Source organism: Heteronotia binoei, chromosome 4 (assembly GCF_032191835.1).
Source record: "Heteronotia binoei isolate CCM8104 ecotype False Entrance Well chromosome 4, APGP_CSIRO_Hbin_v1, whole genome shotgun sequence".
NCBI lineage: Eukaryota > Metazoa > Chordata > Lepidosauria > Squamata > Gekkonidae > Heteronotia > Heteronotia binoei.
The window spans coordinates 74,435,474-74,448,182 of NC_083226.1; the positions used below are offsets into that span (position 1 = coordinate 74,435,474).

Consider the following 12,709-nt stretch of genomic DNA (forward strand, 5'->3'; position numbering starts at 1 on the left):
TCCTGCTTTCCTAGCGCAGTGTCGGCTGTACTTCGAATTAAGAGCACGGGACTTCCCCAATGACAAAACAAAGGTGTGTTTCATCATCAGTCTGTTAAAGGGTTGTGTCCTCTCCCCTACTGACTGATTACCAGGGGTTTGAGGCCCACCTGTCTGCTGCCTTCTCAAACCCAGTCCAAGCAGCCACAGCCAACCGGAAAATCAGGGCGCTGAAACAAGGCAAATTCTCGGTGGCTCAGTATGCCACCGAATTCAAGCTCCTGGCCCAAGACTTGGCGTGGAATGAGGCTGCCCAGATGGACCAGTTTACCGAGGGGTTGGCAGAGGAAATCCTGGATGAACTGGCCAGGGTGGAGCAGCCACCCACACTCCAAGAACTTAACACCCTCTGCCTCCACATCGATGGCCGCCTGGAAAGTCACCGCCAAGCCAAGACCAGAGGGCGCCAGCTCCCTGCACTGTGCCATTTGGCTTCTCTCCCATCCCCAGCTAGTACCAGAGATGAGGGTGAGCCTATGCAGCTTGAAGCTGCTCGACACCGCCTGACTCCAGAAGAAAAGGCCAGACGCCGCACGCAGAATCTGTGCCTCTACTGCGGCACGGCAGGCCACTATGCCTCTGGCTGCCCTGCTAAGCATCGGATACCCGGACCTTCGTTGCCACCGCCGCCAAAAGGTCAGCCCCAGGCGTAAGTGGACCCTCCAGCCTGGGGCGACTAGCTGGGTCCTCCGAACAGCAGGCTGATACTCCGGGCCCGTTCCTGCTACCAGTCAAACTCCGTCTGCCCGATGGACGCTGGCTGTTCGTGTATGCCATGCTGGACTCGGGAGCGGCCCACTGTTTTGTAGATGCCGCCTTTGTAAAGCAGCACCAGATCCCAGTGCAGGCAAAAGAGATTCCGACGCTAGTGGAGGCTATTGACGGGCGCCTCCTCCGTTCTGGCCCCATCACCCAGGAGACCTGTCCCATCACCTTCCATGTCCAGCAGCACCAAGAACAGCTGCAGTTTGATGTCACCCGCATGCCTCGCTTTCCGCTGATTCTAGGCCTTTCCTGGCTGAAGCTGCACAACCCCATCGTGGACTGGGCCCAGCAGGAACTACGCTTCCGAGACCCATGCCCCCATCTGACTCCTTCCACCACGCTAGCAGCCGGCATCCCGAGTGGTGGTCCTCAGCTCCCTCAAAAGTATGCGGATTTCGCCGATGTCTTTGAAGAGACAGGAGCTGATCAGCTTCCCCCTCACCGGCCCTATGACTGTGCCATCGATTTGGTACCTGGGGCACCACTCCCGGTGGGGCGTCTGTACCCAATGTCGGAGCCTGAGTTGGCAGCTCTGCGAGACTTCCTGGACAAGAACCTGAAATGCGGATTCATCCAACCTTCAACCTCTCCCCTGTCTGCTCCAGTCCTCTTTGTGAAGACGAAAAGTGGGGAGCTCCGGCTGTGCAATGACTACCGGGCCCTGAACAAGATCACCATCCGTGACCGGTACCCTCTACCACTGATCCCTGAACTTTTGGATCGTTTAAAGGGGGCCCAAATCTACACCAAGCTGGACCTCCGTGGAGCGTACAATTTGGTGCGCATATGGCCCGGAGACGAATGGAAGACCGCGTTTGGGAACCGATACGGGCAGTACGAGCACCTGGTGATGCCCTTCGGATTGACCAACGCCCCCGCTGTCTTCCAGAGGTTCATGAATGACATATTCCGGGACCTGCTCGACTGCTTCGCGATCATATACCTGGATGACATCCTGATTTACTCCCGCAATCCTGCCCAGCACGCCGAACATGTCCGCCAGGTCCTGCAGCGCCTACGAGCCCATGGCCTCTACGCCAAGCTGGAGAAGTGCAACTTTGACCTGCGCTCCGTCGAGTTCCTTGGTCAAATTGTGTCACCGCAGGGAATCCTCATGGACCCGAAAAAAGTGGAAGCGGTCCTGACCTGGCAGGCTCCTCAGAATCGCAAAGACCTGCAGCGGTTCCTTGGTTTTGCCAACTACTATCGGCAATTCATCCCGGCCTATGCATCCCTGACCACACCCCTGACTCAACAACTCCGCCCCAAAGAACCCTTCCGCTGGTCCCCAGAGGCCGATAACGCCTTCTCCACACTGAAGACCCGTTTTGCCACCAGGCCACTCCTGAGATACCCCGACCCCCAGCTTCGCGTTACGGTGGAAGCTGATGCCTCCAACGTGGCCCTGGGAGCAGTGCTGTCCCAGCGCGAGGAGCTGTCCCAGCCACTCCAGCCCTGTACCTATTACTCGCACCAGCTCACTGCTGCAGAGAGGAACTATACCATCTGGGAGAGGGAGTTGCTTGCGATCAAGGCGGCTTTTGAGGTTTGGAGACATTACCTCGAAGGGGCTCGCCACCCTGTTCAAGTGCTCACCGACCACCGGAACTTGGAGCACCTCCAGACCACCCGCTGTCTCAACCAGCGCCAGATCTGGTGGTCCCTATTCTTCTCCCGCTTCGACTTCCGGGTCTCCTACATCCCCCATACCCAGAACTGGAAAGCAGACGCGCTTTCCCGGAAACTGGAATACGCCCCTGCTTCAACTGAGACCACGCCCGCTGCTCCCATCCTGCCGCCCTCAGTGTTTGCAGCCACCTCCACTTCACCAGCACTCGTGGAGGACATTCGGGCTAGCCAGGCCAATGATCCCTGGGTCCAGCAACACCTCCAGGCACTCCAAGATGACTCAACAGGCGAGTTCACGACTCGAGGCGGCCTCTTGCTACACCGCGAACGCCTCTATGTGCCGCCCGGGTCCTTGCGGGCAGAAGTGCTACGCCTGACCCACGACTCGTTACCCGCCGGGCACTTTGGACAGCATAAGACCACCCACTTGTTGACAAGGGAATTCTGGTGGCCACGAGTTTGCTCCTATGTTGCCCATTATGTCAACTCCTGTGATGTCTGCCAACGGGCCAAAGACATCCCAGCCAAACCCTCAGGGTTGCTACAGCCCTTGCCCACATCCTCAGGACCCTGCGATACCATCTCGATGGACTTCATCACAGAACTTCATCACAGGGTCAGACTTGTATCTTGGTGGTCGTCGACCTATTTACCAAGATGGCCCACTTCATTCCGTGCCCGAAACTTCCCACAGCTCAGGAGACGGCCCAGCTCTACCTGCAACACATCTTTTGTCTGCACGGACTCCCAGCCCACCTGATCTCAGATCGGGGCCCCCAGTTCTCCTCTCAGTTCTGGCAAGCCCTCCATTCCAGCCTGGGTACTCAAATGCACCTGTCCTCAGCCTACCACCCACAGACAGAGCGCACCAATGCCACGCTAGAGCAATATCTCCGCTGTTACACCTGTTACCAGCAGGATGACTGGACCACTCTGTTGCCCCTAGCGGAGTTTGCATACAACAACGCGGTCCATTCATCCACCCAAATGACCCCGTTTGCTGCAACCTACGAGTACCACCCTCAGTTCTTCCTGGCAATCCTGCCACCCACGAATGTCCCCGCCGTCGATGCCTACCTGCAGGAACTCCGCGCCAGCCAAGACTTGCTCCGAGAGCAGCTACAGCGGGCCAAGGAGGCATATAAACGGGCTGCGGACTGGAAGAGGCAAGAAGGCCCTCCAGTGCAGCCGGGGGATCATGTGTGGCTCTCAACTCGCTACCTGCGCCGGCCTGGTCGGTCTCACAAGCTGGATGCACGGTTCATTGGACCCTACCCCGTCATGGAACAAATAAACCCCGTCGCCTTCAGGCTCCAGTTGCCACCCCACCTCCGCATTCACCCTGTGTTTCATCGCTCCCTCCTTGTTCTGGCTGCACCCCCCGACCCAGCTCGGCCTCCTTCCCCACTGCCGTCACCACCGGTGCGGGTGGATGACGAAGAAGAATATGAGCTGCGCCAGATCCTGGACTCCCGGTACCATCATGGAGGCCTCCAGTACCTTGTGGACTGGGAGGGATACGGCCCGGAAGACCGGTCTTGGGAGCCCGTGGACAATCTTCATGCCTCGGACTTGGTGCAACGGTTCCACAACGACCATCCCAACCTCCCAGGCCCCTCGACGGAGGGGGCCCTGGGGGGGGGATAGTGTCATGGGTGCTGGTGACACACTGCTCCCAAGCGGTATGATCACTTTTACATCTCTCACCAAGTCTTGGGCATTACTTAGGACCAAATCTAGGATCATCCCACCCCTGGTAGGTTCTGTTACCATCTGGTCATAGCACAGACATTAAGAGCATCAAGAAACTCAATCTCTTTCTCTCGACCAGAACACATATTGACCCAATCAATCTGCGGGTAGTTAAAATCCCCTATTACGACACAGTTTTTACATTTAGCCACTATTTTTAACCCTTCCATCATATTATAATCGTCCTCTATCTTTTGATTTGGTGGGCGATAACAAACTCCCATAGTTAAATTTCCTTTTGGGCCCTCTATATCGACCCAAAGCATTTCTAGAAGGGAATCTAATTCTTTGACCTCAGTCTTACTGGACTGTATACCCTCTCTGACATACAGAGCCACCCCACCTCCAACCCTTCCCTCCCTATCCTTCTGATATAACTTATATCCAAGAATCAACGTGTCCCACTGATTCTCATTCCACCAAGATTCTGAAATTCCCACGTCTATGTTTTCCCTCAACACTAAATATTCCAACTCACCAATTTTACTTTGAACACTTCTAGCATTTGTATACAAGCATCTATAATTTCCCAGGCAAGTTAGGCCCGCAAACTTCCTCCTGCTGCCTCGAGACTTTGGCAGACAGTCCATACTGTTTGTCACCATCTCAGTAGACAACTCTAATCTGTTACCCGGTAGAAAAGTAACAGCTAACCCTTCATCTCTTTGAGATGAGTCCTCCCGAACAAGAGGCATTTCATCTCCTGTCGGCTTTCCCCCAAGATTTAGTTTAAAAACTGCTCTGCCACCTTTTTGATTTTAAGTGCCAGCAGCTTGGTTCCATCTGGGGACGTGGAAACCGTCTCTTTTGTATAGCTCCCACTTGTTCCAGAAAGCATCCCAGTGCCTAACAAACTTAAAGCCTTCCTCCCTACACCATCGTCTCATCCACCCATTGAGACTTCTAATTTGTGCCTGTCTCTCCAGCCCTGCCCATGGAACAGGTAACACTTTGGAGGTCCTGGCCTTAAGTCTCCTGCCTAGTAGCCGAAATTTTTCCTCCAGGACCTCACAACTGCATTTCCCCACATTGTTGGTGCCACCATGCACCACGACCACTGGCTCCTCCCCAGCACTGTCTATCAGCCTATCTACAGCACGCGTAATGTCCACTACCTTCGCACCAGGCAGGCAAGTCACCATACAGTCAGTACACAGTTTTGCCACCCAGCTGTCTACTTGCCTAAGGATCGAATCACCAACTACCAAGACACCCCCCCCTCCCTGCCCAGGGATGGTTCCTTGGCGCGAAAGGATACCCACTCACCAACTGAAGAAGAGGTCCCTTCTGAGGGCGCATTCCCCTTATCCTCAGCACGGTGCCCTGTTCCCTCTCGACCCTCATGCTCCCTGACAGCAACCGGGCTGCCACGTTCAGAGTGGGGCTCATCTAACACGTCCCCGAGAATCTTCTTTGAGTGCTTAACTAACTGTATCTGCTTCTCCAGGTCAGTCACCTCGGCCTCAGGGGTACGAACTTGTTCCCTGAGGACCAGGAGCTCCTTGTATCAAGCACACACCCAAGACTTCTGTCCTGTGCGCAGATAGTCATACATGTGACACTCAGTGCAAAACACTGGAAAGCCCCCACCCCCCTGCTGGAATTCTACCTTCATGATAGCTTTTTAAAAATATAGAGTCCCCCTTTAAATCCTGTTTGTTTATGTGGCTCTCCTTCTGGAGGGTCTACTTACCTTATTGGGAACACAAGGAAAATAGGGATCTTGGTTCCTGGTTCTTACACAGCCCCCAGGCTAAGAGCCACAGGCCAAGAGCCCTTTAGCTCTCGCCCTTCGGCTCATGCCTCTGACAAGGTGCAGCTTAATAATGCAAAGAGGGTGGGGCCTCAGTCTGCCCCAGAAACACAGGAATCAATCAGCAACAATCACCTTCAGCCCACTCAAACCAAACAAACAGCAGTTCCCCAGGAACCACAAACTCAGAATTTTCAGCAATCTCAGTCACACAAACTCAGAAATTCTCAGCAACTCCCCCAGCTGTTTAGAAAGCCAAACCTCACCCTTATAGCACTTCTTATCTGCTCTCAGAGCTCTCTGAAATGTTCTCTCTGCTCTCTCTCAGAGCTCTCTCCCTTGCTGCTTCACTGCTTACAGTTCAAGACCTTGTTTCCCAAAGCATCTATACAACATATTTGCATGAGAAAACCAGAGCATAAATGTAACTCCCCCCCCCCCCCCAAATACCCAAGTGGTGCAATACTGGCATCATGCAATTCATCAGAAAGGTAACTGCAAATGTCAATGAACTCTACATTAACTGTCCTGTTAAAGAACCAAACTTATCTAGATTTGGTTGATTTTATTTACTTATCTTCACAGATACAAGACTTCCTGCCCCATTTATGATATTTCAAATTCTACAATGCTGCTCCCTTTACCCAGTTGTGAGCCCTTGCAACCGACAATAGCTTTTGTCCAAAGAGAATATTCTGCAAAATACTGCTCCTTCTTTAATAAAACAAACTTTGCTTCTAGAACATTTGCTCAGCATTACTGAAAGGCAACACTTGGCTGCATCTAATTGCTCACCTTTGTTTGTTCAAGGCGTTAAGTATTTGTATTGGAATTCACTGTGGGAATGTGACACAAGCTTAGATGGAACAACCTAAAGCAGATGACCTTCAGCTTGTTTTCCTCCCCAGCCACAGTCCTAAACATGATCTTTTTTTAGAATTTCATTTGCAACAGCTCCTTCACTCAAGTGCATTCTTTGAGTAATGACTGGCATAGCCGTTTTAAAGCTGTATTTTCTTCATGATTTAAAACTATGCTAGAAGGTTTATTAGTCCGTTTTATTTAGGTTTTTTAATGCCACCTCTTCAGAAACATGCCAGATAAACACATTTTTTTAAAAAAATGAAAAGATAGTAATTAAAACCCGGTATTAAAAACCAGTCTGCCATGAAAAGAGACCATAAAAACAGACTACTAACAGCTTACAACAGTTTCCAAATTACGGTAGTATTAAAAAGATCAATCCCTTAATTAAAAGCCTGGATGAACAGAAACATTTTGGCCTGGCACCTTAAAAAAGAAAACACGGGTGGCAAGTAAGTCTCAAGGGAAAGGGCATTCTTCCTAAGTGACATGTTACTACTGAAAAAGCCCTGTCAAAAATTACAGGCCAACTGTGTCCCCTGGCAATAAGCAGGAGTGGATATAAACTACAACTATAAACTTCAATAATATTCAATATTATTGAATATGGAATATGGAATCTAACCCTCTAAAGACAAAAACTGGACAGAAATGCCACAATTTTTTTTTTCATAGAGAGGATCATCTCTTATTACAAAGTAGTGAAGAGAGAAACCCACTGATTACCAATCTAACTTAACATTCCCACACACATGCAAACTGCCACATCAACATTCTTAATCATCAATGTTTGTAAAACTTTCAGCACAATTTTTGAGTGCTCCAGTAGTTTGGAATTTACTGCTCTTTTACCCTGTGTTTTCCAGGTCCAATTTTCCAACATTTCTTTCCCTCCCGGGACTAACTCACAATTTTCAAGTGTGGAATTCCTGAAATCAAAATTTGTTTTCCACTAGCTTTTTGTGGCATCAGCATAGCATGTACACTGCACCCCCCACCCCGAAGTCCCCTGAACAACAAACTGGTTTTTTAAAACATTATTTTGATTGCATTATGACACTGATTATTTTTAATCTTAATAATATTGATGTGTTATAACGCAGGGACAATATAAGCAATGAGGTTTAATGTAGCTTTCTCTGTACAATTACCCATCGGTGAAGTTCCTTTCCATTTTTTTGTTGTGGGTAGGCTTTGTCACCTTGTGCTTGTATTATTTGTTCATCCCCCTCCCCTCTTCCCTATAGTTCCCAGTGTGTTTTTGATGACAATTCAGTTGTAAACATCTGAAAATAATGGAAGCGTACAGCTTATTTGATAATCATGGAAACTCAACATGTGCCATATTTCCATTTAATGTGCTTTGTGATTATTGAATAACACTGTTATGAATTGGTGTATCCAGTTCAACGATTGTGAACAGAATACTACTTTCAATAGGATTTTGTGGAAATCTTCACCAGCCATTTTCTTAGTTAGTGACTAAATAGGAGCAGGAAACCTTTGAAATGGCAGCAACCATGCTGTTCCCCACGATACGTCTAGCCTTTTAAAAACAATGTTATGATGTTATAATGTTCCTGCACATGCCTAAAAAAGAGACTCCTTCGCTGATGAAGTACATGACAACACATTTAGCATCCTAGATAATAATTCCCTAATAGTGGTGGCCAAATGGAGGACTCCATTGGCTAATGGGTGCGCTCAACAAGCCATGGGCCCATGTGTCAGTCACCACCTCTGGGTTGCCATAGGCTGACTCTGCTGTCCCCTTCCTACTGCAGGGCTGGGAACACTGAACAAAACACCAAAACAGTCTTACCTCAGAGACAAACACATCTCCGGTGCTTCTCTGTCCTCTCCATCAACTGGCCTAAGAAAGGGCCCACTCTGGCCTCATGAAGCATTTCCTCAGAAGCCATGGCAGCTGCCTCTTTACTGTCACTCCCTCCCTCCACCCCTCAGCCTCACCCCAGGACAGACAAGGATTGGGTCACAGGGGAAGCTGCTAGCCCGTGACTGTTCCTAGGCAGTAAAGGGAGAGCCCTCAAGCTGAATATAATGCCATAGAGTCCACCCTCCGAAACAATTATTTTCTCCAGGGAGAGAGAGATCTGTTGTCGAGTTCAGTGTGATCCCAGGAGATCTTCAGTTAGAAATTGACTACCCTAGGCTTGGCAGAACCCTCAGGGTGACTTGATGCCACATGACCGGCATGACTTAACTAGGCCTGTTCAGCAGCAGCCCCAAAATGACAGCCAGAGACTCAGTAGTTGCCAACTCCAGGTTTGCAATTCCTGGAGATTTAAGGGGTGGAGCCTGGAGAGGAAGGGCTTGAGGAGAAGTGAGACCTCGGACAAATACAACACCATAGATTCCACTCTCCAAATCAGCCATTTCTTCCTGGGGAAGCATTGTTACCAATCTCCAGGTGAGAGCTGGAGATCACTTAGAATTACCCATGACAGCCAGTGTGAATTTGCAGTTGCCAACTCCAGGTTGGGAAATTCCTGGAGATTTGAGGGATGAAGCCTGGAGAGGGTAGGGTTTGAGGAGGGGTGGGACCTCAGACAGCTACAATGCCATAGACTCCATCCTCCAAATCAGTCATTTCCTCCTGGGAAACCACTGTTGCCGATCTCCAGGTGATGGTGGAGATTACTCAGAATTGCAATTGCTCTCCAGATGCAGAGATCAGCTCCCCTTGAGGTGGTGGGGAGGGAATGCCTTCACTTGGGTGGGTGGCAAGACAGCAAGGGTGGGGGGCACTTGCCCACAGCCTCTTTCTAGAGCCCGTTGTATTTTTCTCCACAACAGGCCTTATTTCTAGTGCTCCATAATTACTGAATAACACTATGAATTGGTATATCCAGTCTGATTATCACTGGCCATTTTCTTTGTTGGCAGCTAAGGAGGAGAGAGAGACCTTTGAATTGGCAGCAACCATGCTGTTCCCCATAATATATCCAGCCTTCTTTTTTTTTACAATGTTATTGCATATGCACAGAAAAAAAGAAGAAGTCTCTGTTGCTGTTGAAGTGCATGAGGACATGGCTGCACAACCCCTTTTCAAAGGAAGTGTGGAACACATGGGGAGATCCTAATTCAAGATCTGAATTCAAGAAAACATCTTTCAGAATAAATGCCCTTTTGTGGAAGGGGTGTCATAAAGTTGGAGCATCAGCTGAGGATTCAACATGCCAGGAAACAGCAGCAACACTGAGCTGCAGAAAAGGTCTCAATTCTTAATCCACAGAAGCAGTCATTTCAGAAAAAATGCTAGAAGATTTAGGCTATAAAATAGTAAATTAAGTTGTTGAACTAATAAGAGTGTAGAATGATTGATTACACTGAGTAAGTGAGGGTACTAGGGTTGAGTTATCACCATTTTAGACATGCTTCTTTGCCTTCTTAGCAGCTTTGCCTACCTTGGGAAACAGGATAACTATAAATATAGTTTCCTTGCTTAATTAACAGTCAGAATCATTATAGCTATGAATATGTGGGAAGACACAGTGGTAAACTACTGTTTAAATGAAATTTCAAAACTTTCACAGAAAATCAATCTGACATAAGAATGGAAATATTTCTCTCAGGTTTTCTACTGAAACTATCAGAGCTGTTCTGTTCCTAACAGAGCCATAAATAAGACACAGAGGCTTCAACCCAGAGAACTATGAAGAGAATCCTGCCATATTTTCCCAAGTGGGGTTGCTGTGTTCATATTTTGGCAAAAGCAAAGAGGAGTCTTGTGGCACCTTAAAGACAAATTAACTAAAGCATAAGCTTTTGTGAACAAGAGCCCACTCTGTTAGATGCATGAAGTACAGTAAACAGATGTGCATGCCTATACACACAAATTCATATAGAAAAAGAGGGGGACATTAGAAACAGTGCATAGAAAGGTCATGAAATTCAAGATGTACAGTTTATTAACACAATCTTTATCTACACTGCCTTGATTGTAGTGAAAGAAATGTATAACGATATCTTTCTTACACCTGTGAGAGTCAGTTTGTTTAATATAACTAAATAGACTCCCAACATCTCATCACAGTTTGGCCCTTACCAGTTATTGACTCTAATATACTTACAGAAAGATTCATCTGCAGCAAGCTGATAGAAGCGATGACAGACTTGAGAAACCTGAGAAATATCTTTATGAGTCAGCAGGGAGAAAATGCACAACCATAGTTCATCAGGAAGGAGGAGCCATGAGAAGACATTGTTGTCTCCATTACTTCTCTAAAATAAAAAAAAATATCCAAAATAGCAAAAAGCTAATGCAAATGTAGACCTGTACACAGTAAGCAGCATTTTCTTTGTCCCACAGGCAAGTATGAGGAGCAACCATCTTACACATTAGAAATAGGTCAGGTTTCTTTCTTGTACTTATAAACCTGTCTGTTTCTGGCCATCCCTGCTGCCGACTCCTGTGTCAGCAGGACCATACTCTCTCTGCCCTGACAAGGGAAGCAAGTTTCCTCTGGCTCAACACCTACCACAATGGACCCCATGTCCTCAGAAGAAGAAGCTGCCCTTCCCAACATGACAGCCACACCGCTGATCAACGCTGACTCTGGGAGACCCAAAAGTGCCACTGTGGCCCTTTTTAAGCCTGTTGACACTGTGAATAACGCCCCAGCTCAGCTAAGAAGGTTCAGAACCATGATGAGGTCAGGGAGGGCTAGGCAGAGGCCACCAGAAGACCAAACCCACTTATGCCCCATCTTCCAAATGAAGTCTGGCTCCAACAAGGGGCAGAAAGGGCTGGATGGGGAAAGAAGGATGCGAGTGGAGCTACAGGGGGAGATTAAAAAGGAGTTATCCAAGGATGGCTGAGGAGGATAAGAAGCTGGGAAGCAAGACTGGTGCTGGGCAAGAAAGATGGAAACTTTGTAACTGCTCATTCAGGGGAAAAGGGAACCCGATGACGTAACCCCCTTCACACTGGCTCCCAAGTTATCTGAGGCCTGAAGAGAACTCCACAGGCTGGAGAGTAATGAAGAGGCAGGTGAGTGGTGTGGAGGGCAGGACAGCCCCAAGTACAGACAATTTCAAAAACATATAACATCAGGATTTTTCACATTCTTCCTGAGGTTGTGGAACCTGCATGGAGGAACCTGAGGTTGTGGAACCTGCATGGAGGAATGGACACAAGATGAGGCTGGAGAGGCAAGGGACACTAGATTCCCAACTCCCTGCATTTACAGGAGAAGAAGCAATTTCACCCCCCTTGACTCTTTTCACTCTAGCCCCACAACTTTATGGCTGTTCCTCCGTATGGACTCCACAACCCCCAGAATGATATTTCTAGGCATTTGAGGGGGCTGCCGGAATGCAGAGGAACACGGGGAAATCCACATGGATGACAGGGTATAGGACATTGGATACTGAAATATCAAATCATAAGAACAGCCCTGCTGAATCAGACTAGTGTTCCATCTAGACCAGCATCCTGGCAGAGACTGATCAAGAGAGAGATCTTGGGGTCATGATAGATAACTCACTGAAAGTGTCAAGACAGTGTGCGTTTGCAATAAAAAAGGCCAATGCCATGCTGGGAATTATTAGGAAGGGAATTGAAAACAAATCAGCCAGTATCATAATGCCCCTGTATAAATCGATGGTGCGGTCTCATTTGGAGTACTGTGTGCAGTTCTGGTCGCCGCACCTCAAAAAGGATATTATAGCTTTAGAGAAGGTGCAGAGAAGGGCAACTAGAATGATTAAAGGGCTGGAGCACTTTCCCTATGAAGAAAGGTTGAAACGCTTGGGACTCTTTAGCTTGGAGAAACGTCGACTGCGGGGTGACATGATAGAGGTTTACAAGATAATGCATGGAATGGAGAAAGTAGAGAAAGAAGTACTTTTCTCCCTTTCTCACAATACAAGAACTCGTGGGCA

At 48.5% G+C, this 12,709-nt stretch overlaps 1 protein-coding gene across 1 annotated transcript in view; it reads right to left on the reverse strand.

Annotated features, from left to right (window-relative positions):
* LOC132570118 (F-box/LRR-repeat protein 2-like) overlaps window positions 1-12,709 on the reverse strand; it is a 102,115-nt gene that overhangs the window by 61,548 nt on the left and 27,858 nt on the right. The window contains exon 5 of the mRNA XM_060236551.1: window positions 10,897-11,047. Coding sequence (XP_060092534.1) covers window positions 10,897-11,047 — 151 coding nt within the window. The remainder of the gene's footprint in view (window positions 1-10,896; window positions 11,048-12,709) is intronic.